At 37.1% G+C, this 20,202-nt stretch overlaps 1 protein-coding gene across 4 annotated transcripts in view; it reads left to right on the forward strand.

Annotated features, from left to right (window-relative positions):
- USP6NL (USP6 N-terminal like) overlaps positions 1-20,202 on the forward strand; it is a 166,036-nt gene that overhangs the window by 122,996 nt on the left and 22,838 nt on the right. For all 4 annotated transcript variants that reach the window (XM_032258135.1, XM_032258134.1, XM_032258133.1 and 1 more), the window contains 7 exons: positions 3,362-3,471; positions 5,676-5,724; positions 7,345-7,465; positions 10,647-10,741; positions 11,308-11,373; positions 11,477-11,576; positions 14,490-14,642. In XM_032258135.1, coding sequence (XP_032114026.1) covers positions 3,362-3,471; positions 5,676-5,724; positions 7,345-7,465; positions 10,647-10,741; positions 11,308-11,373; positions 11,477-11,576; positions 14,490-14,642 — 694 coding nt within the window. The remainder of the gene's footprint in view (positions 1-3,361; positions 3,472-5,675; positions 5,725-7,344; positions 7,466-10,646; positions 10,742-11,307; positions 11,374-11,476; positions 11,577-14,489; positions 14,643-20,202) is intronic.

The following is a 20,202-nucleotide window of genomic DNA, read 5'->3' on the forward strand; positions in this document are numbered from 1 at the left end:
TCTCTTCTTTTAACTTCATCTCATTTTTATTTTTCTCTCTTGCATCTAGCAGTGTACCTTACAGATGGTGGGATCGACCATAGTGGAAAACAGCCTCATCCATAGCCTTAGTGTGGCCCAGTAATCTTGTAGGCCAAACTCACAATGACAGTGCTTATTGTTTATCTAAATGCTTCCCACTGTACTTCTGCCCTCAGGTTTATGGGCTCATTTGATCCCATCTTTTAAAATAAAATGTTTATTTTTATATTACTTTGACACTCGTGGGATCTCAGCCCACCTAATCTCAGAGGTAACTGTAAAAACTGTTTACTTCCTTTCATTCAGGAGCAGAAAATGTGTTTGATTCCTGCATTACTTTGTAAACATTTTAAGACATAAATAATATTTCTGACCTATTATTTTTTACATATTTACCCAGGCTGTTCTTCTGTCATGAGGCCTTTTTTATGATGGATTTTCTTGTCCTCTGGAGGAACTGATATTATAGATGCGTTTGGGTCTTTTCTGCCTTCCTGTTAACTTTTATTTTAAGGCATTTTTTTTTTTATCATGTCTTGTCAAATATTTTCTTCTTGTGTTTTGACATTAACTGAAACCTCTTTACTTGCCCATTATCTTAAAAAAAAAAAAAAAGATGGAAGAGAACAAATATGTACAGATTTATTTTTCAAGCTGTTTTTGTACTATCTTCTGAACCACCTTTTTCAGAAATAATATATGATAATATTTTAGTGGTCATATGATTCTAATATAATACTATACATGTCTTCCTCTGTCTTGAGAAGTCCGAAACATATTATGGCTGCTCTTCCTGTTTTAAAAAGCTACAGAAGCACCCTTCTCTGAGCTTCAATACACAAAAATACGCAGACTCTTAAAACACTTAACATACACATACTTATTCTAGACATGCCCAGATAGCCTTCTTTTCACTTTTAGCTGAAGTCAGGAACAATTATGTTTTTATATATATTTATTGGAATTGATACAAGCAGAAGTTTACATTACCAGTACATAGTAAATGGGTCAATATAACATATGTATATAAATTCTTATTTATATTAAACATGGTTAAATTTTAATCTCCCATCTGTTTAATCATGAGAGATTAAACCTCATTCAAATCCCTTTCCCTTGAAATGCCACTAAATTGACAGCAGAGTTTTTATTATAAAAGGCAAACCCCAAAGAAGTGAGAAAATGGGAAATATGGTAACAGTTACCAGTTTTGGAAAACCAGAATGCAGACAGACATTGAGTAAACTTAGCAAACTAGAGAAAGCTAAATCCTAGGCTGGTGTTGGGAATTGGAGAAGCAACCTGATTAATAATAGCTCAGAATCCCATAAGGCTTGATAATTGCTAACTGCAGGTACCTCTGGAAGCAGAGGTGAAGCTAAACACAGAAGTGGTTGAAAGTTTGTTTCAGAAGCAGTTAGAGCTCCTTAGGCCCCTCGGTGCTGGCCCAAGACTGGATGTTTGTTATTTGGTGAAGATGCAACAGAGGGCGTCTACACTAGAGAAAACACAGACCTTGCTGAGGGTGAGCTGCTGTCATGAAAGCAGAGGAGTTGAATATGTTAAATTTTGGATGGTCCAGCCTTTTTCCTCAACTCACCTCCCAGATCACTGGCAGCCCGGTGCTTCTCTTCCCAACAGGAGAGTGGAAGAGCCTTCTCTGGGGGATGTGATCAGCATAAGAAAATAAACCCAAAGGTACTGACTTCAGGGAACCCCAGTCCAACTGCCTGGTCAGATCCCTCCACAAGCAGGATCACAGTCAGGAAGCCTCACCTGGGCGTGCAGCTTTTTAGTGTCCCACTTGCAAATAAAAGCAGAAAACGAAGTATCACTATTGATTTGAAGAAGGGAGCTAACATGAAAGACAAGCCTTAGAAGCAAATGGAAGAAAGCAACTTGTAAGAAACAGATTATAGCATAAAGAAGCGAATCCAAAAGACTTTTTAATATCTTCAGAGAAATAAAAATAGACATTGCATCCATCAAACAAGTATAGAATGCTATAAAGAGGAACATTCAAAAACAACAGAACTTATGAATATAAAAAGTACTAGAAATGAAAAACTTAATTGAAAAATAACAATTGAGGAAATTCCCAGAATGTCAATTATAAAAGCAAAAGAGTTGGAAAATAATACAAAAAAGAAAAAAAGAAAATTAAATGACAGCCTAGGAGATCCCAGACTGTAATAAAAAGAGTTTCAGAAAAAGAAAATGGGAATGGAGGGAGCGGAAGATGAAGAAATTGACAGATGAATTGTTGAAGATGTCTTAGAGCTCAAAGATGTGGGTAGGAGTTTGTAGATTGAAAGGATTCTCTAAGTGCCCAACCCTGTGGATAAAAATAGATCCAAACCCAGTACTGAAATGTGAAGTTTCAAAACATGGAGAGAGAAACTCCTACAAGCTTCTAGAGAGAAAAAGCAGATTGCACATAGAGAAACAAATTAGAATAGCAACACTGGAAGCCAGAAGACAGTGCTATGCCTTTTGAGCATAATATTGCCCAACTTAGAATTCTAAAACAGCCAAACAGTTAAATAAGAGGGTAGAATTATCAGATATTCAAATTTTCAAAAACCTTATATTCCATACAGCCTTTCAGAGGAGCTACTAGAGAATGTGTTCCTGCAGAGCAAGGGAAGAACCCAAGAGAAAAGATATGAGACCAGGAACCAGGGGGTCCAGCATGGGAGAAAACCAAAGGGAACCCCAGCAGGTGGACAAGGGGTGACTCCAAGACCTGAGCTGTGCGGTAGACCCAGAAGTCAGGCCACACAGGCAGGAGCAGGGCAGACAGCTCTGGGTGAGAGGTCTCCAAGATGAAGCTGGTGGAACACTATTCTATTGGAACATCACCTGAGGAGATGATACAATTTATACTGAGCTTGGGATTGAATTCACTACAAGTATGTAGGAATCGAAGCAAACCAAGAAACAAGGCAATGATTAGCTTCAAGAAAAGCAAAAGCATCATCCTGAAAAGAAACAAGAAATCATAGTAGACTGCATGGCTCAGCCATGAAACGCTTTCACATAGTTTAGTAATGCAAACTCTGGAAAGTTCTGTATCCTAAATTAAAATCTACCTAGACAGGATGAGAGGGAAGGAAGGTAGGGGAAGAGGGAGAGGCAGGGAGTAGGAGAAATAGGAGAATGGAGGAGAAGGAAAGTGCTTTTTGTGTATCTTTATATATGTAATGTTTTGATTTTTCAACCATTGAATACTTTTTTTAAACCAAAAACTTTTTAATGAGAATTATTTTATTATTTGTCATCGATATTTCAACAAATGATTTCCATAAAAATCTGTTCCCTTTCTTCTTTTTCTCTTCAGAAATTAAAACACAGAGCACGGGGCTGTTCACCTGACATCAGACAAATAGACCTGGATGTCAACCGCACATTTCGGGACCACATTATGTTTAGAGACAGATACGGTGTTAAGTAAGTAAAGTTTAATATTATGAAATGTTGATCGCATTTATACATAGTTTTTATTAACTTAAAATATAGGTGTTTAGAATGCCTTTATAGACTGTCATTTCGATTTAGGTCCTAAAGGTTTAAACTTTTGCAGATCATTTGCATCTATGTTGTGTGAAACATAGCATCTAATTTAACTTAAACTTTTAACCTTTGACAATAGCAGGTGCTATAAAATTGGTAAAGAATCATTTTATGATCTGGGAATTCTTAGAAATATAGTAGATATTTTTATTAGAAGTCATAGAAGAATGAGTGTGTAAAAACTTTGTCAGTGTTAAATATATCTCTATAACCTTGACCCCATACATAAATAAAACTTAAAAAAAACGGAAATGAAGTGAGAAATTAATGAATTGATAATGTCATTGCTATGACAACTTATAAATGAAAAGTAGTTTTGCTGATCTCTATATCAGAGAGTCCACAGGAAACAGAAACCAATAGGAGATACATATTAGGACATTTCAGGGTATTGGCTTCTCCAGTTGTTGGGCTGATTAGGCAAGGCCAAAATCCACAGGGCAGGCCATCAGGATAAAGGACAGGCTGGGCCTCAGGCATGAGCTGAGAAGCTGCTGGCCACAGGCAGGGTTTCTTCTTCAGGGAAGCCTCAAATCTGCTCTTAATCCTTTCCACGGATTAAATGAGACCTGCCCAGATCTTCTAGGATAATCTGTCCTACTTAAAGTTAACAGATTATGGATTCTTATCAGTCTTCAAAATACCTTTCCAGTGACACCTAGATCCGTGTTTTTGGATATCTGGGGATTGTTGTTTAGTTGACACCCGAAGCCAACCACTACAGTCCAGCCTTGGCAACTTGGCACTCACACACACCACCTTAAGCCATTCTTAATTTCCAAATAAGATAGTAACCAAGTCATCCTTCCACATAACATGATACAACTGTTCTGCTCACAACTAAAATGATGATGCCAAGTCCTTGGGAGATGATCACACTTTGGCTTTAATATCCTGTAACTTACACACTGTGGTACACAGTTGACTATTTTTAAGACATCTTATGTTTGATGATAAGGGGAAAGAGAGGGAAGAAGAAAATATTTGTTGGGATATATACAAGCATACTTACACCAAAATAAGGAAGAAATACTCATAACAATTGCAGTGATCATTTCTGTGATGATGTGGTCACAGGTAGTATTTATAATGCCCCCTTTCACTTCCCATTCCATATTCTGTTTGCCCTCAGCAAGTACCTCAGATGGCTGTGGTTCTTTACCTAGAGGGGTGACTCAAACCTTCCTCCCTAAAAATCTGGACCTAGCAGAACTGCCTGAATTGGAAGTTTTCCATTGATTTTTATCGCAGGGTTCAATAATAGTAGTAAGAGATGCCCCAAGTGTTCTCCTGCATTCCAGATGGTACTCCTTCTTGTGTCTGTTGTGTCATAGCAACCCATGTTCCCCTTAATAATCAGGATAATCCCTCCAGCCAGCACAGCCACTTCCTTCGCTTGTTGGTTCAGAGGTATCAGGAGCCCAAAGTGGTTGGGTGGCAGTTTCAGCTTCCAGGTCAAGGAAATCACGGTTATGTCTCATGGTGGAAGCATTCTTCCTTTTGGAACCAAGATCTCTAGACCAGCAGAACCCAAGCTTGCAGTGGCAAGAAGCAAACACTCTGCTAGTAGATCTCTAGAGAGAATGGTGAGTGGAGCCACACCTACTTCCAGCCTTTGACTCTTGGATCTCTGAATCCTGTCTATGGGAAAAACAGGACCTTGTATTAGAGCTTGATTTGGAACATATTCAGCATCCCGAGAACATTACCCCAGCCCTGCAGGTTTTGTACCTTACTGGCAATGTCACTGAGCCTTCAAAAGGGATCCACCATTCTGTCAAGCCTGCTGCTTCTATCACAAGGGTCTCAGATAGATTAGCAAAAAGGGCAACAAATTTAAGGAATTCTTAAGTCTTTCGTGTTTTCTTGGTATAAATTCTTTCAGGATGAATATTATCTAGTCTTGAATTTAGACTTTTTAGAGTATTGTTTGAATTTGAGCCTGGGATAATTTATTACATTAGCAATTTTATCTGTATTATCTGTTCTCAGTCAGCCTTTGGTTTATTTTTTTTTAAGTTTATAGTTTTTAAAATATGTGAAATTACTAAATTGTATTTAATGTAATTTTTTTTCTCTAGGCAACAATCCTTATTCCATGTTCTTGCTGCATATTCTATTTATAATACGGTAAGTTGGAGCCTACCTGCCCAAGGTCTTTGAGTTTTATTCCGAGGCACTCCCTACCTAACAGGGCCCTCTGGGCATATTTTTGCATCTCAGAGCTAGGTGGTCTCCACAGTCTCTTTAGCTCTGTGGATCTTTTTAAGCTGAAACCCTGTGATAACCCTAGGGCCTTAGAGCAGAGCTGATTCTGAAGTGGAAAAACCTAGATATGACTACAGTGTACCAGAGTCTCACCTTTTCTCTCTCCCTCTATGTTGTTTTGCTTTGTAATGTTTCGTGTTGTTTTGTTTTTATTTTTAAGCAGATATGCAAGGTAGAGAGACAGGAAGTGGGGGTGGCTTGGTTGATTTTTCTTGACTTTGTGTAACTCTCTTTGCTCCTGGGAGGTTACCTTTCACAGTCACATTTATCTGTTCGATGAGGTCCAAACAAGATAACTTATGCCCTTACTGGCTATCCCCAGGAGAAGGCCAAACTCTTTGGTAACAGACATGTACTTCTTAAGGCATTCAGCATTATTGGGGGAAAAGATAATCTTGGATAGATTGATTCGTGTTAGACCTAATGTGGGTGTTAAATGAATGTTTGCTGACTAGGTCCCAGGGAGGACCACCTTTGAACCTTGGGATGTATAATTTCTATTGTAGTTAAAACCTTTAAATTATAAGAACAGAAATTCACTCAAACTAGGAACAGTTAAAAAAGGGTTATTAAAAGGACATCTCATAGGGAGGAAGCACTTTTTGGGCCTCACAGGAATTGGAGCTGGAAGGTGGGAAGCGTTCCAGAAGGAAAGCTATACCTTCCATCTCTCCCACTCTGGGGGCCGCTCCATATCTCGGATGATCTCTGTGAACTGTTTAGTCCAGTTTCTCTCTCCAGATTGCTTCCTTTGCGTCCTGGCCAGTTATTCCATGGCTCAAATTGCTACAGACTCAGTGTGACCATTCTGTCCCAAGTACATCCCGACATCTGATTACAGTCTCTGTGGCTTTGTTCACATTTCCTGGAGAGAGTGTCTGATGAGTCAGTGCAACCAACTACCTGTTCCCCAGGGGTCAGGCATCCTCTTTTGGTCCATTAGCTGTGGTTCCTGTGTCACAAACATGAATCCCTGAGGCCACATCATAAGCAGGGACTAGGGGGAGAGTGGGTATTTCTCAGAGAGGAAGCATAGACTTTGCATGGGGAATCCCAAAATGTGTCTGCTTATTAAGGGTTCAGAAATCTAGAGGAGATAAAACAGCAAACTGGGTATTGTAGGAAGAGAGACTTTGCCAGCATTTGAGCAAAGAGGAGGAATAGTGAGCTAAGAATCATACATAAAGTGAAATAAATACTAACACTTATTAAAGAAAGTATGACAGTATTGAACAGAGGCCAATAAAAATAGGTAGTAGCAATTTAGAGTTTGTCTGTACCTGTACATTTATTTTTGAGCACAATTTTATTCTCTTAGGTGGTATAACACTGTGAAGAGTGAAGAGTATAGTATTTGTCTCTAGAATGGATCATGAAATATGTGTAGGCATTTTCTGTTTTTTATAGAGTAGCTTTTTCTCTGTACGTATGCATGTGATTTTACTAAACTCCCCAGCTTCTGTGTTCCCCTTTGCTCCGCAGGAAGTCGGGTACTGTCAGGGGATGAGCCAGATCACAGCTTTACTCCTTATGTACATGAACGAGGAAGATGCCTTCTGGGCCCTGGTCAAACTCTTCTCAGGCCCTAAACATGCCATGCATGGTAAGCAAACCCTATGCTTTATCTACACAATCAAGTTAGGGAAAAAGGTAGATTGAAACAAAACCAAAGATGCTTCCAAGAGCTATGCACGACAAATTTAATGTCTCAGGACTCGTTCAGTTCATTATTATTTGTTACTAGATTCTTTTTTTCGTTTCTCATTATCGAACTTTTCTAAAGTGTTTACATTTATTTGCCTTTGTCTTTACCCCAAGGTATATTGTTGGCATTTTAAAATCCTTTCCTTATTTGCCCTTGGTCAAAAGAAACTAATTTAGGTTTGGAGGAATTTCAGAACAGGCATATTATTGGGATAAATAAAAGATGCCTTTTGATCAAAACTTTTAGATGGTCATGAAATTATCATTTCAGTGAAATGTTTACCATTGACTGGATATTGTGATGTATAACTCCTTGTCAAAAAAAAAACAGTAATTGAGAAATGACACTTAGATGTTTGAAGGAAAGGTAATAATTAAGTATTTTATATTTCAAGTGTAATTTTTAGTTTTTTCGCATAAAATTGGTTCCACTTTAAATAAAAGGCTGGTAACAGGTTCTAGGCACTCGATTATTTAATATCTCAGAACCTGCATGATTTTTTGGTTTTCAGGTTAACACTGTTTATAACTTTCTCCTTGTTTTTGTCAAATTAAGCAATAGACTTTATTTTAGAGAGTTTAGATCACAACTGTTGAGACAGGGTCTTGCTCTGTCACCCAGGCTGGAGGGCAGTGGTGTGATCATGACTCACGGCAGCTTTGACCTCCTGGGATCAAGCCATCCTCCCAGCTCAGCCTCTCTAGTATCTGGAACCACACAGGCATATGCCACTATGCCTGGCTAATTTTTAAAATTTTTTGTAGAGATGAGGTCTCCTTATGTTGACTAGTCTGGTCTCGGTGCCCTGGGCTCAAGTGATCCTCCTGCCTCAGCCTCCCAAAATACTGGGATTACAGGTGTGAGCCACTGACCCCACCCTTAGATCACAGCTTGTCTTGGAAATAAAAGTAGCATTTGTTCATATAATGCAAAATTATTTTCCCAGTGCTATCAAATTTAAACAGTTTTAACACTATGCTAAATGTTAAATAATTTAATGCTAGTTATTCTAAGAATGGATCTTTCAAGTTCAGTTTGTGAATAAGCCTTGTATGGTGGGGAACCTGCCGTATATTTAAAGTACTGTTTTAGTATTTTCAAAATTGTAACTTTCTGTAGCTCATTGTTTGTGAAATCTCACACTCTGACTATGTGGTCTGACTATGCGAGGATATCTATGTATGTGTGGAAGAGTGAGTGGGGAATGTGTGTTTACATTTGTCTTTCTCCTTTAGCGTTCCTTGTCAATTACTTAATAAATATCATCTGCATGGTACCTGTATCTGGTAAATAGACTCTAAACATAAGACATGTTATTATATTGAGTTGTCCTGGAGGCAGTGTCATTCCAAAAGGCACCCTGGAGAAATCCGCCTTCCCTGTCAGTCTGTATTTTGCTTTCCTGTGGGATGGTTTTGCTGATCTGTCTTGAGGTACAATAGAATGCAGATTTAAGTGGTATGTAATTATGTGCAAGACTGTCCAATTTTAGGAAATGGTCATTTCTTTTAAACCTATTTGATAGCTTACCTTCAGTAATTTGTCACTAATCTGTAAAACAATATTTATTTACTATCCTAACATTTACACTTAGAATGCATTTGGGCTCATTATAAAGGGTAAGTTTAAACTTAGAGATGCTTGTTTCTATGTCTGCTTATGAGATTTTATAACTAAAGGTTGCCTCAGTGCTTTGCATTTCCAGTGTGAAAGTGGTTTCACTTATATATGTATGGAATCAAAGCTAAGGCTGAAATATAAAATATGAGATTTGGAACATCACTGGAAACTGAAGAACTGTTAGGTTTCTTAACATTCTTGAGCTAGTTATTACTGAACTGTATTGCCTTTTTCAAAATCAGACTTTCCTTGAAATTTTTTCAACTTCCATTCCTATCAAATTGACCATAAAAGTGGCACTGATAGATATAGATTTTTTTAAATGAAACCATTTCACTGAAAAATACTACTAAAGGAGGAATAGAATCTCCATCTCTGGAAATTTTTACACACACCTTAGAAAACTGAGAACTAGTTAAGAAATAATTCCGCCCAGTAGATTGTAAAGCACCACTGCCCAATAGGGTGTGCCTCAGGCTCTTGGTGGAATAGAGTTTCATTTTGGGGCAGCAGATGTTCTGTGGGGGAAAATGGACTCCAGGATCAAATAAGTGTGGAAGAGTTGAGTGAAAGAAAAACAAGTTTCATTAAGTCTAAAAGACAAGAACATTAATAAGCTAAAATACCTAATGAATATCTAAGAAGGACATAAATGTGTCATCTGGTTTCTTTTTCAAAAGCATAGAACATCTGTTAACATCTTTCAAAGTTGCATAGAACTCAGGTTTAAAAATCCTAATGTAGAAGAATCATAAATGTTGAGTGGACTTTCTTTTTAATGAATTGTATAGAATATCCTGAATAAAAATAGATGTAAAGTTCAATGAGCTAAATACTCAAAATTAATACTAACCTACCATTTGTAATTTGTTACTTCGTAGATGTAGATTATATTATATAGTCCCTTGGGATAAAATACGATTTTTGATTTAACATTGATCATCTAGCACCTATATTCTTTAGCAGATGTTAAATATAGCTTTATAGGAAAGGATTAAAAAGCGATTTAAAACTTTGGAAACATTATACTAATGAAATTCTTAGAATAAGCCTGAAAAAAGTAATAAATTATTATTTAATGTATTAAGAATAAAACAAAATGATAACTAGTCAGGGTTAGAGTAACCTTTAAAAAATGTATGCATTTAAGATATGGCCCAATGTCTTAAAAGAACAGATAATCTTGATAAATGGCTTCAGTGTCTTTTGTTGTTGTTTCCCTTTAAATTCAAAATTACAAAGTTATGGGAGGTCTTTAGCACACAAGTCCTAGCTAAAAGTTTTATTACCCAAAGATTATACACAGTTATTTCCTGGGTTGGGAGAAAACTATTTTAATACTACTGGATGTTTCTTTTTATTTTTGACAGTTACAAATGAAAGAAATATGTTGCATTTTAAGATTGGAGGGTTTTGTTGGTATTGTTTATGAAGTGTTGTTTTTATGTTTGCATTCTAGGCTTTTTTGTCCAAGGTTTCCCTAAACTCTTGAGGTTTCAAGAACATCATGAAAAAATACTGAATAAATTTCTGTCCAAGCTTAAGCAACACTTGGTAGGTAGATGTGACACTGACGTACACCCACCTACCCCAAGAAAAAAGCTGGGATAATTAAAAATTGTCTTTGGTCCCAATTACCTTATTAATTTATGGTGTCTTCCATTTCATTTACTATGCAGTTGTAATTCCCAGTTGTTTACAAAACATTAGATTTGTAAAATTTAATATTGATAGGCTATCACAATTCTAACCAAGGGATTCGAACTTCTTTGAAGCTGATAATACAAACAATATGATATATTGTTGTTTGGGAGGTTTTTCATTGTACAGAAAGTGTTTTTTCAGGGTCATAGAAACTTGTTGTTAGTGAACTCTATATATGCCTTACTATAGAACACAGTGGTTTAGTAAAACAAAGAAAGCTCACTATAAAATATATTAAAGAGAATCTAAGTGTTGTGTTGCAGTCCTGTCATAAGAGGAATTTATTCTTGGAGTGATTTTGAGAAGTAAATGTGTTTAGCTTTGATAGCTGCATCCAGCAGCCTTCCTAACTTAGTGTTATTTTGTTAAAATTAGTTTGCTACAACCCAGAAATTGTGAGCTCTTTGTTTTTTCAGGATTCTCAAGAAATCTACACAAGTTTTTACACAATGAAATGGTTTTTTCAGTGTTTCCTTGATCGTGTAAGTATTTATTTACAAAACTCAATCATGAAATTATAAATACAAAATGAGGAGAAACTGTTAACCTTATTTTTGTTTTGTTTTGTTTTGCTTTTAATTATAGACTCCCTTTACACTAAACCTCAGAATATGGGATATCTACATCTTTGAAGGAGAACGAGTTCTTACTGCTATGTCTTACACAATCTTAAAATTACACAAAAGTAAGAAAATGCTTAATCTATAAAGATTTCATAAAAATTAAGGCTTATTTAACCTTGATTTCTCATTCCCCACCCTACTCCAAATTCATTGTCTTTAATAGTGGTTTAAATTTTTTTTTAATCAGTGGAGAAATTATCATCAATCGATAATATACTTTTATAACTTCTTTCTCATGACTAGAAGCTTACTTCACTGCAAAGGTCTTTGGTTCTTTTCTCCTTATATCAGTGGCATTTTCACACTTAAATAGAAAGCAGTTATTTGGTTTCGGTAATAATACTTTTTGTTAAGTATTTGTTTCCACTGGGAACCCTTGTCCTTTACATCAGTCTGAATCTCAAGTTTGCGGTAAGAGAAGAAACACCAAAGGAACGAGGCGCCTTAGTTCAAAGGGCTGGAGAGAACATTTTCTAGTATTGATTCCTTCATCCAGGGAGAACAGCACCCAGCTCTGAACCGTGGGTGGGAGCGTTCAGATCCACTTCTCTACTGGAGTGCATTATGGCCTCTGGGGCAAGTTCAGCCAGTGCCTACAGGCAGATAAATGCAGCAAGGCTAAAAAAACAAAAAAACAGACACTGGAGAATTTCTAGTCTTTAGCTGCAATATTTTAAGGGCTCTATAAATTTGATATGTTACACCTTACTTTAAAATAAAGAAATGAGAGGGTTTTTTTTTTTTTTTTCATGAAGAACCGTATTCATCTGTAAAGTATCAATTCAGCCTTAAAAGTTATGTGACTTCTCTTGTAGCTATACAGAAAAGAAAATAATTGAAAGCTTTAGAGCTTCATGTAGTCCACACTTCTAATCTAGGTCATACCACATAGTTTCATGTTCATAGTACACTCTACTGTCTTATTTATTCTTGAATGGTCTGTTCCATTTCCCAAATAAATTATAAGCTAATTGAGTGCACAGGGTCATGTTTGTAGTTTTTCTCTCTGCTGTGCTTGGCGGTGTTCTAAGCACGTGTTGCATACTTTGCTATAAGATTGTTTGGTTGCTTACTTGAAAAGCATGGACTGCAGGAGTGCCAGATTATCTATAGGTTAGACAGGAATGAACATGCCCTTTAAAATCACCTTTGTTATGTTTACTTTTTTCAAGAAAATGACTCAGAATTGTTGTGGTTCACTTCCCTTATACTCAATTCTTCTTTCCCCAACTAATGCACCAAAACAAATGACAATGAATTGTCTTCCAGGATTCAGCATCTGTCATCTGATCATGTGAAATCTCTTTCCCTTCCTCCCTTCACCTACCCCGAACTGCCGTCCACACGCATGTCTCTCTATCTCTCCCTCCCTCCCTCTCCCCGCCCCCTCTCCCCCTTTCCCCTTCTCCCCTTCTCCTACCCCTCCCTTGGCCCCCACTTTTGTTTCTGGATTGTGAGTGGATCAAAATAGAGAACAGAAGCACAGTTTTTATTAAGACACATTAGCTTAATGCTAATGTCACTCTCATTTTTTTCTTAAGTTGTTCTACTTATATGATGCTCAATCGGTTTTGACAAGTAAAAAGTTTCTTCACCCTTGTAAATAAATGTTAAGCAAAGCAACTACTTTACATACCACCTTATCATTAGACTAAATGAGCTGTGGAAAAATCTGTCTGCTGTTGTGTACTTTTCTTGGTTAGAGTGACAAAGCTCAAGTACTTACATGAATTCCCGCCCCACCATATAAAGTTTCCAAAATGGAAAGAGGGCTGGGAGATGGGAAGAGAGTCTGGTTAAAATTTCAGTTAGACAGGAGGAATAAGTTCTGGAGAGCTGTCATACAGCATGGTGACTATAATTTATAATAATGTATAGTATACTTGAAAATTGCTGAGAGAGATCTTAAATATTCTCATGACAAAAAGGTAAGTATGTGAGGTAATAATGAGGTACTAGCTTGATTTAGTCATCCCATGTATATACGTATATCAGAAAATACTGTATACCACAAATATATAGAATTTGTCATTAGCCAATTTAAAAAGAACTTTCTGGGCATATTAACCAATAGTTAGCTGAAGCTCATAAGATATTTTTTCCTTCCTTTTTTTTCTTACTGATTGTCTTGAAAATACGTTGTGACTGCATGTGCGTCACACAGTGGTTTTAAATAATAAAAAAATCAGAAACCACATAAATGGCCATTACTAAAAGACTGATTAAGTAAATTCCAATGCATACATACAGTACACTCTTATACAGCTATTAATGATGATATAAAAGCATATTTGCTAAAATGAGAGATATCAGTGATACATTATTGAATGGGAAAAAAAGCAAAAAGGTGAATAACTTGAAAAGTATAATTTGGATTTTTCAGTTGATACACATAAACACTTGTAAATACACGGATCTACCTGTAGGGTATTATGTAATGAGATCTTGGCAGATTTTTACTTTCTGCTTTGTGTTCATATTTAATTTGAATTTCTTTTTCCAAGAAAATGAATTTCATAAGTAGAAATAAAACTCACAAAGTTAATAATCCAGATGTTCTGGGAAATTCTGAAACAGTCATAAATATAGACTTAAAATGGGGCTTCCCTATAGCATTTGGAGCTCCATTTCATTGTAAGAGAAAGGCCTCATGCCCGCTGAGGTGGTCTTACTGTGTCTGTCTCTAAGAAGCTCTTGCTCTGGGGCAAAATTAATGCCTACGTGTGGTTATTCCAATGAGGAAGTATTAGGCAGTAGTCTCCTCCCCTCCTTTCCCCAGTAAACTTTCCTGCTTTTCCCTGTGACAATATTTCTGTCTTACTGAGTTTTAATGATGTCCTCAATGCCATATGTAAGTTGTATGTTGTTTGTGCCCTTTTTAATGCCCTTTTACACTACACCTGACTATAATAGAATATCTTTCCACCTAAAGTAGCTATTGACCTGGCATTTTCATTTCTCTTATCCTTTCTTAGAACATCTAATGAAATTGTCCATGGAAGAACTTGTAGAATTTCTTCAGGAGACCTTGGCAAAGGATTTTTTCTTTGAAGATGATTTTGTTATAGAGCAACTTCAGATTTCTATGGCAGAACTAAAGCGGGCAAAGTTAGACCTTCCAGAACCTGGTAAGAATTACCTCAACACTTTATATCTACACTTTATATCTGTAATTAAAATTGGAAGACATGGCACAATTAACATGGGCTGTTTCTTGCCCAAAGCGTAAGCATTCGATCAGGTATTGATCGACTTACGACCTATGCAACTTACGACCATTCGACTTTACGACCACAATCGCTAGCCACAACTGCTCCGCGTCTGGCAGCGCAGACATTGCCCAGCTGGGCGTACAACAGTGCAGACCAGCTTCCGGCAGCACTACCATCTCCGCGTGCACCATTTCAACTGTACATATAGCCTACTCAACTTACGACCAAATCGTGTTACAACCGGTCCGCGGTCCAAACCGTGGTCATAAGTCTAGCACTAGCTTACTATACTTTTGATGACATAATATAGATCAATGCCTTACCAGCTCAGCTGCTTTGGTTTTTTTTTCTTATTTTAGGGAAAGGCAAGTAAACATAATAATTAAATCTGCATCTCCTAATAGATGACTGTACTATTCCTACTTAAATTTAAAAAGCAAATACTATTCAACAGAAGCAGTCATAGTGCTTTAAACTAGCATAACAATACTTTTTTTTTTTTTTTTTTTTGCTTCCTTCATCTCATTTCGTGAAAACATATACAATAGTAGAGCAAAGTAAAAGCCCCATCTTACAGATGAGGAAATGGATACTTAAGTGCTTAATATGAAGCCATGGATCCACCAGATAGCATTACTGAGACTGGAGGCCAGTTTTTCTGACTACTAACCCAGGGCTCTTTGTAGTATGCTGCAGTATAGATAATATATTTTATATTTTAAGATGTTTTTCAACACTGACTATTAGGTTTTCTGCTAGGTACTTTGCTGGGGATTTCAGAACTGAAAAGAAAGATGAGAGCAAGCTCTCAGGGTGTGCATAGGAGGGCCAGAATTTACGAAAATGCTAACAGAGGGTGAATGGGGCATTACTAGAGCTAGCTGCAGCATAAGTAGGAGGGGGCAGGGGAAGGGAGTAGAGGAAGGGAGAGAAGAAACTAAAAATGTTGAAAGATCACAGGAGAAATAACTTTCAGAAGTTTCGACCAGATAGTACTTGACAGCGTACGTCCTGAGAAAAAGTTCTTTTGCCTTTCTTCCTTCTTACCTTTGTTGCAGTGGATGGGTGTAGTAAGAGGCTAGGGAAGTGGAAAGCCATGGGCGAGAGATGAAAAGTAAAGAAAGTCAGTTATGTATGCCCTCAGGTAGAGGTGAATTTGGCGGTTCCCAATCTGTGTGTCATGTTGGCTGTGTCTATACAGAAGGACAAGTAGTACTTCCGTGGAAAATACGGTTTCCCCTTTGGTAAAAACCAAGATGCTCTGCTTTTATTTACCTAATTGAGAGGTCTCTAATCACCACTGCTCCGAGGTTCGCTCAAGGGCATCCAGATTCTTAGGAAGCAACCCTCACAGCAATAATGAGATGTGGCATATAGGCCTTGTAGAGCCGATGCCTTTGCTAAGTGAGGTCCCCCGGACTGTTCGGTTTAATGATGTCCATTTTCTACTCTCATTTATTTATTTGTATTTATTTATTTAATTTATTATTTTCTACTGTCATTTATTTTTAAATATCTTGCCTCCTTTTAAAAAGAGGTTCAAGGCAAGTTTTAGTAAAAAAAAATATAGAGGAAAAAATACAGAACTATTTAAACATGAGATAAAAATTCAAAACCTGTGTCATGGATTGCAATGATGGTGACTTAGCATCTAATTAGCAGCTAATATTTATTGGATGTTTACTGTGTGCCACATACCACAAGTGCTCTCTCTTTTAATTTCAAAAAATAACTCAAAGAAAGTGCTCATCTACATTGTGTAGATAAGGAAACGTAGTAGTAGTAGTCTTTAAGATCATTTGACTAGAAAATGAGAATGGGGCAGGGGTGAAAAGAAGAGGGATAAATAATAGCAGAATCATGCTCTGATCTTACTGGTGGTTAAGGTAGAATGGATGAGTCATCTCTGCATTTTCTAGCATGATCATCTGCCTTTCATCACCTGCCTGTCACTCTCCTCTTTGAGTTGTTGTCAACTGTATATGGAACACTAAGATAAATGGACGTCATACCAAGAAATTTCAATGCCACATCTATGCTTTTAAAAACATACATGAACATGGTGCTTCCTTGTGAATCCTTACATACTGTGGCAGTGTGAACCTCCCACCAGTCACTTATGATGACGCCTGATTCCTAGGCCCACATGAAAACATGGTGCTGTTAAATGGTAAAATTTTTGCTGATCGGATAGAGTCTTCCATTGTTGTTCTGATTGGTAGTTCTTTGAGTATCATTCTTAGATATTTTTGGGGCATCTTTCTTTCTTTTTCTGTGAACTTCTGCATTCATCTGTTGCTCATTTTTCTATTGGTCTGTTCATACAGGTTCTTGTTAAGGAGACTGACCAGTTTATTAGTGTTGCAGACACCTTCCATACAGCTTTCCCTGTGGCTTCTTGCTTTTGCACCTTATGTAAAGAATTTTCCACATGCTGCATGAAGTGTTTATTCTTAATTACCCATATTTCTCTTCTAACATTTGTATTTTTTTAATGTTTATGGGTAACAACTTCATTGAGATATAATTGAATATGATTAAATCTTTAGCTCATCTGGAATTTACTTTTTGTTATGGAATAAGAACTCAGCTCTGCTTATTTTCCAAACCATTAGTCATGTGGATGAGTAGCATTTATTAAATTACATTTTGACACTGCATTCTGTTCCATTACTCTCTGCTTTTCCAGTTACACATTTTAAATATGAGACAGGGTCTCACTCTGTTGCCCAGGCTGGAGTGTAGTGGCTCGATCACTGCTTACTGCAGCCTCGACGTCCTTAGTTCAAGTGATCCCCCCACTGCAGTCTCCCCAGGTAGCTGGGACTACAGGCACATGCCACCACTCCTGGGTAATTTTTGTAATTTTTTGTAGAGGGAGGGTTTTACCACGTTCCCCAGGCTGGTCTCAAACTCCTGGATTCAAGTAGTCTGCCCACCTTGGCCTCCCAAAGTACGAGAATCACAGGAGCATCTGGCCTCCAGTTACACTTCGAATATCTATTAGGGCAAATGTCCCCTCATTACTTTTTGTTATTTTGTCAAGTTACAAAAAATAATCCACTAGTATTTTAGTGGTATTCAGATACAGTATTTTATTTGTATTGTGATTGCACTGAAATTAAGGATTCTTGAGAGAAAAATTGTTGTTTAAAAAATTGTGTTTTTCTAAGTAAAAACTTTTATTTTACAGTTGTTGAGGTTTGTTTTCTTCATGTGACTGTTAGGCATTTCTGATCTCACATTCCACTCCCCACTTGTGTACCATATGAAACGTGGCTGTTAGCAGCTGGTCACTGGACAACCCCAGGTGTGCTGCAGACCTGCCTTTTCCCCACAGCCTCAGGTGTGTGGACCTCACCACTGCCACTGGTGCTGGAGCCTAAGCTGGGGCTCTGCAGAGAACACTAGACAGAGTGAAGGCAGGAATGCCAGAGTTGTATCTTGTTTATTGCTATTGCAAGTTGAAGCTTTTCTTCCATTTCTAACTGGTTAGGAAAAGTCTCAATATCCTTTTAATATTATTTCTGTGGCCAGTATATTTGATCAATTATCTGAGATTTTCTAAGATTTAAGATATACAATCTAATCTTTAATAAATAATAGTTCTTCCTCTTCCTTTTCAGTATTCATATTTTCTATCTTTTTTTTTAGAAAATAGCTAGAAGGTATTCAGCTATTACTGTTTTTAAATTTTCTTGAAAAAATCAAAGTGCATGTTCAGTTTTTTTTTTATGCCTTTTGAACACAAATGAGTTAATCATTTTTTTCCCCTTTAAGACTTTGTCACATGAATAATTTTTTAAATATATTTCCTAGTAGTGAACCATCACTGCAATTCTTGGATAAACTTCACTTGGTTGTTATAAATTATTCCTTTATAGTACTGCTGATTTATTACTCTCTTTTACGTAACATTTAAAATGGTTATTCCTGAGATTTCATTACAGTTAACTAAAATATCTGTGTTCTCAGGTTATACTGGATTCATAATTCGGAAACTTTCCTTCTCTCTCTCTCTCTTCTGGAACTTTTACAAAGTATTAAAGTTATTCCTTAATAGCTGAAAAATATATTTGTGAAACTATTTCTGTCTGATATAATTGTTTTGGGAGATAATGTTTTGATTGTTTTATCTTCTTTTTTTTTTCCCCATTTATTTTATTGCATTTTAGGTTTTGGGGTACATGTGAAGAACATGTAAAATTGTTGCATAGTAACACACGTGGCAGTGTGATTTGCTGCCTTCCTCCCCATCACCTACATCTGGCATTTCTCCCCTTGCTATCTCTCCCCAGCTTCCCACCCCCCACCGTCCCTCCCCTATTTCCCCCCAACTGACCCCAGTGTGTAGTGCTCCCCTCCCTGTGTCCACGTGTTCTCATTGTTCAACACCCGCCTATGAGTGAGAACATGCGGTGTTTGATCTTCTGCTCTTCTGTCAGTTTGCTGAGAATGATGGTTTCCAGGTTCATCCATGTCCCTACAAAGGACACAAACTCATCGTTTTTGATGGCTGCATAATATTCCATAGTGTATATGTGCCACATTTTCCCTATCCAGTCTATCATCGATGGGCATTTGGGTTGGTTCCAGGTCTTTGCTATTGTAAACAGTGCTGCAATGAACATTCGTGTGCATGTGTTCTTATAGTAGAACGATTTGTAATCCTTTGGATATATACCCAGTAATGGGATTGCTGGGTCAAATGGAATTTCTATTTCTATGTCCTTGAGGAATCGCCACACTGTCTTCCACAATGGTTGAACTAATTTACACTCCCACCAACAATGTAAAAGTGTTCCTATTTCTCCACATCCTCTCCAGCATCTGTTGTCTCCAGATTTTTTTTTTTTTTTTTTCAGATTTTTTAATGATTGCCATTCTAACTGGCGTGAGATGGTATCTCAATGTGGTTTTGATTTGCATTTCTCTGATGACAAGTGATGATGAGCATTTTTTCATATGTTTTTTGGCCTCACGTATGTCTTCTTTTGTAAAGTGTCTGTTCATATCCTTTGCCCACTTTTGAATGGGCTTGTTAGTTTTTTTCTTGTAAATCTGTTTTAGTTCTTTGTAAATTTTGGATATCAGCCCTTTGTCGGATGGGTAAACTGCAAAAATTTTTTCCCAATCTGTTGGTTGCTGATTCACTCTAATGATTGTTTCTTTTGCTGTGCAGAAGCTGTGGAGTTTGATTAGGTCCCATTTGTCTATTTTGGCTTTTGTTGTCAATGCTTTTGGTGTTTTGGTCATGAAGTCCTTGCCTTTGCCTATGTCCTGAATGGTTTTGTCTAGATTTTCTTCTAGGGTTTTTATGGTGTTAGGTCTTAGGTTTAAGTCTTTAATCCATCTGGAGTTAATTTTAGTGTAAGGTGTCAGGAAGGGGTCCATTTTCTGCTTTCTGCACATGGCTAGCCAGCTTTCCCAACACCATTTATTGAACAGGGAATCCTTTCCCCATTGCTTGTTTTTG

The sequence above is a fragment of the Sapajus apella genome, unplaced genomic scaffold, assembly GCF_009761245.1.
Source record: "Sapajus apella isolate SASKATOON/1434 unplaced genomic scaffold, GSC_monkey_1.0 scaffold100, whole genome shotgun sequence".
Lineage (NCBI taxonomy): Eukaryota > Metazoa > Chordata > Mammalia > Primates > Cebidae > Sapajus > Sapajus apella.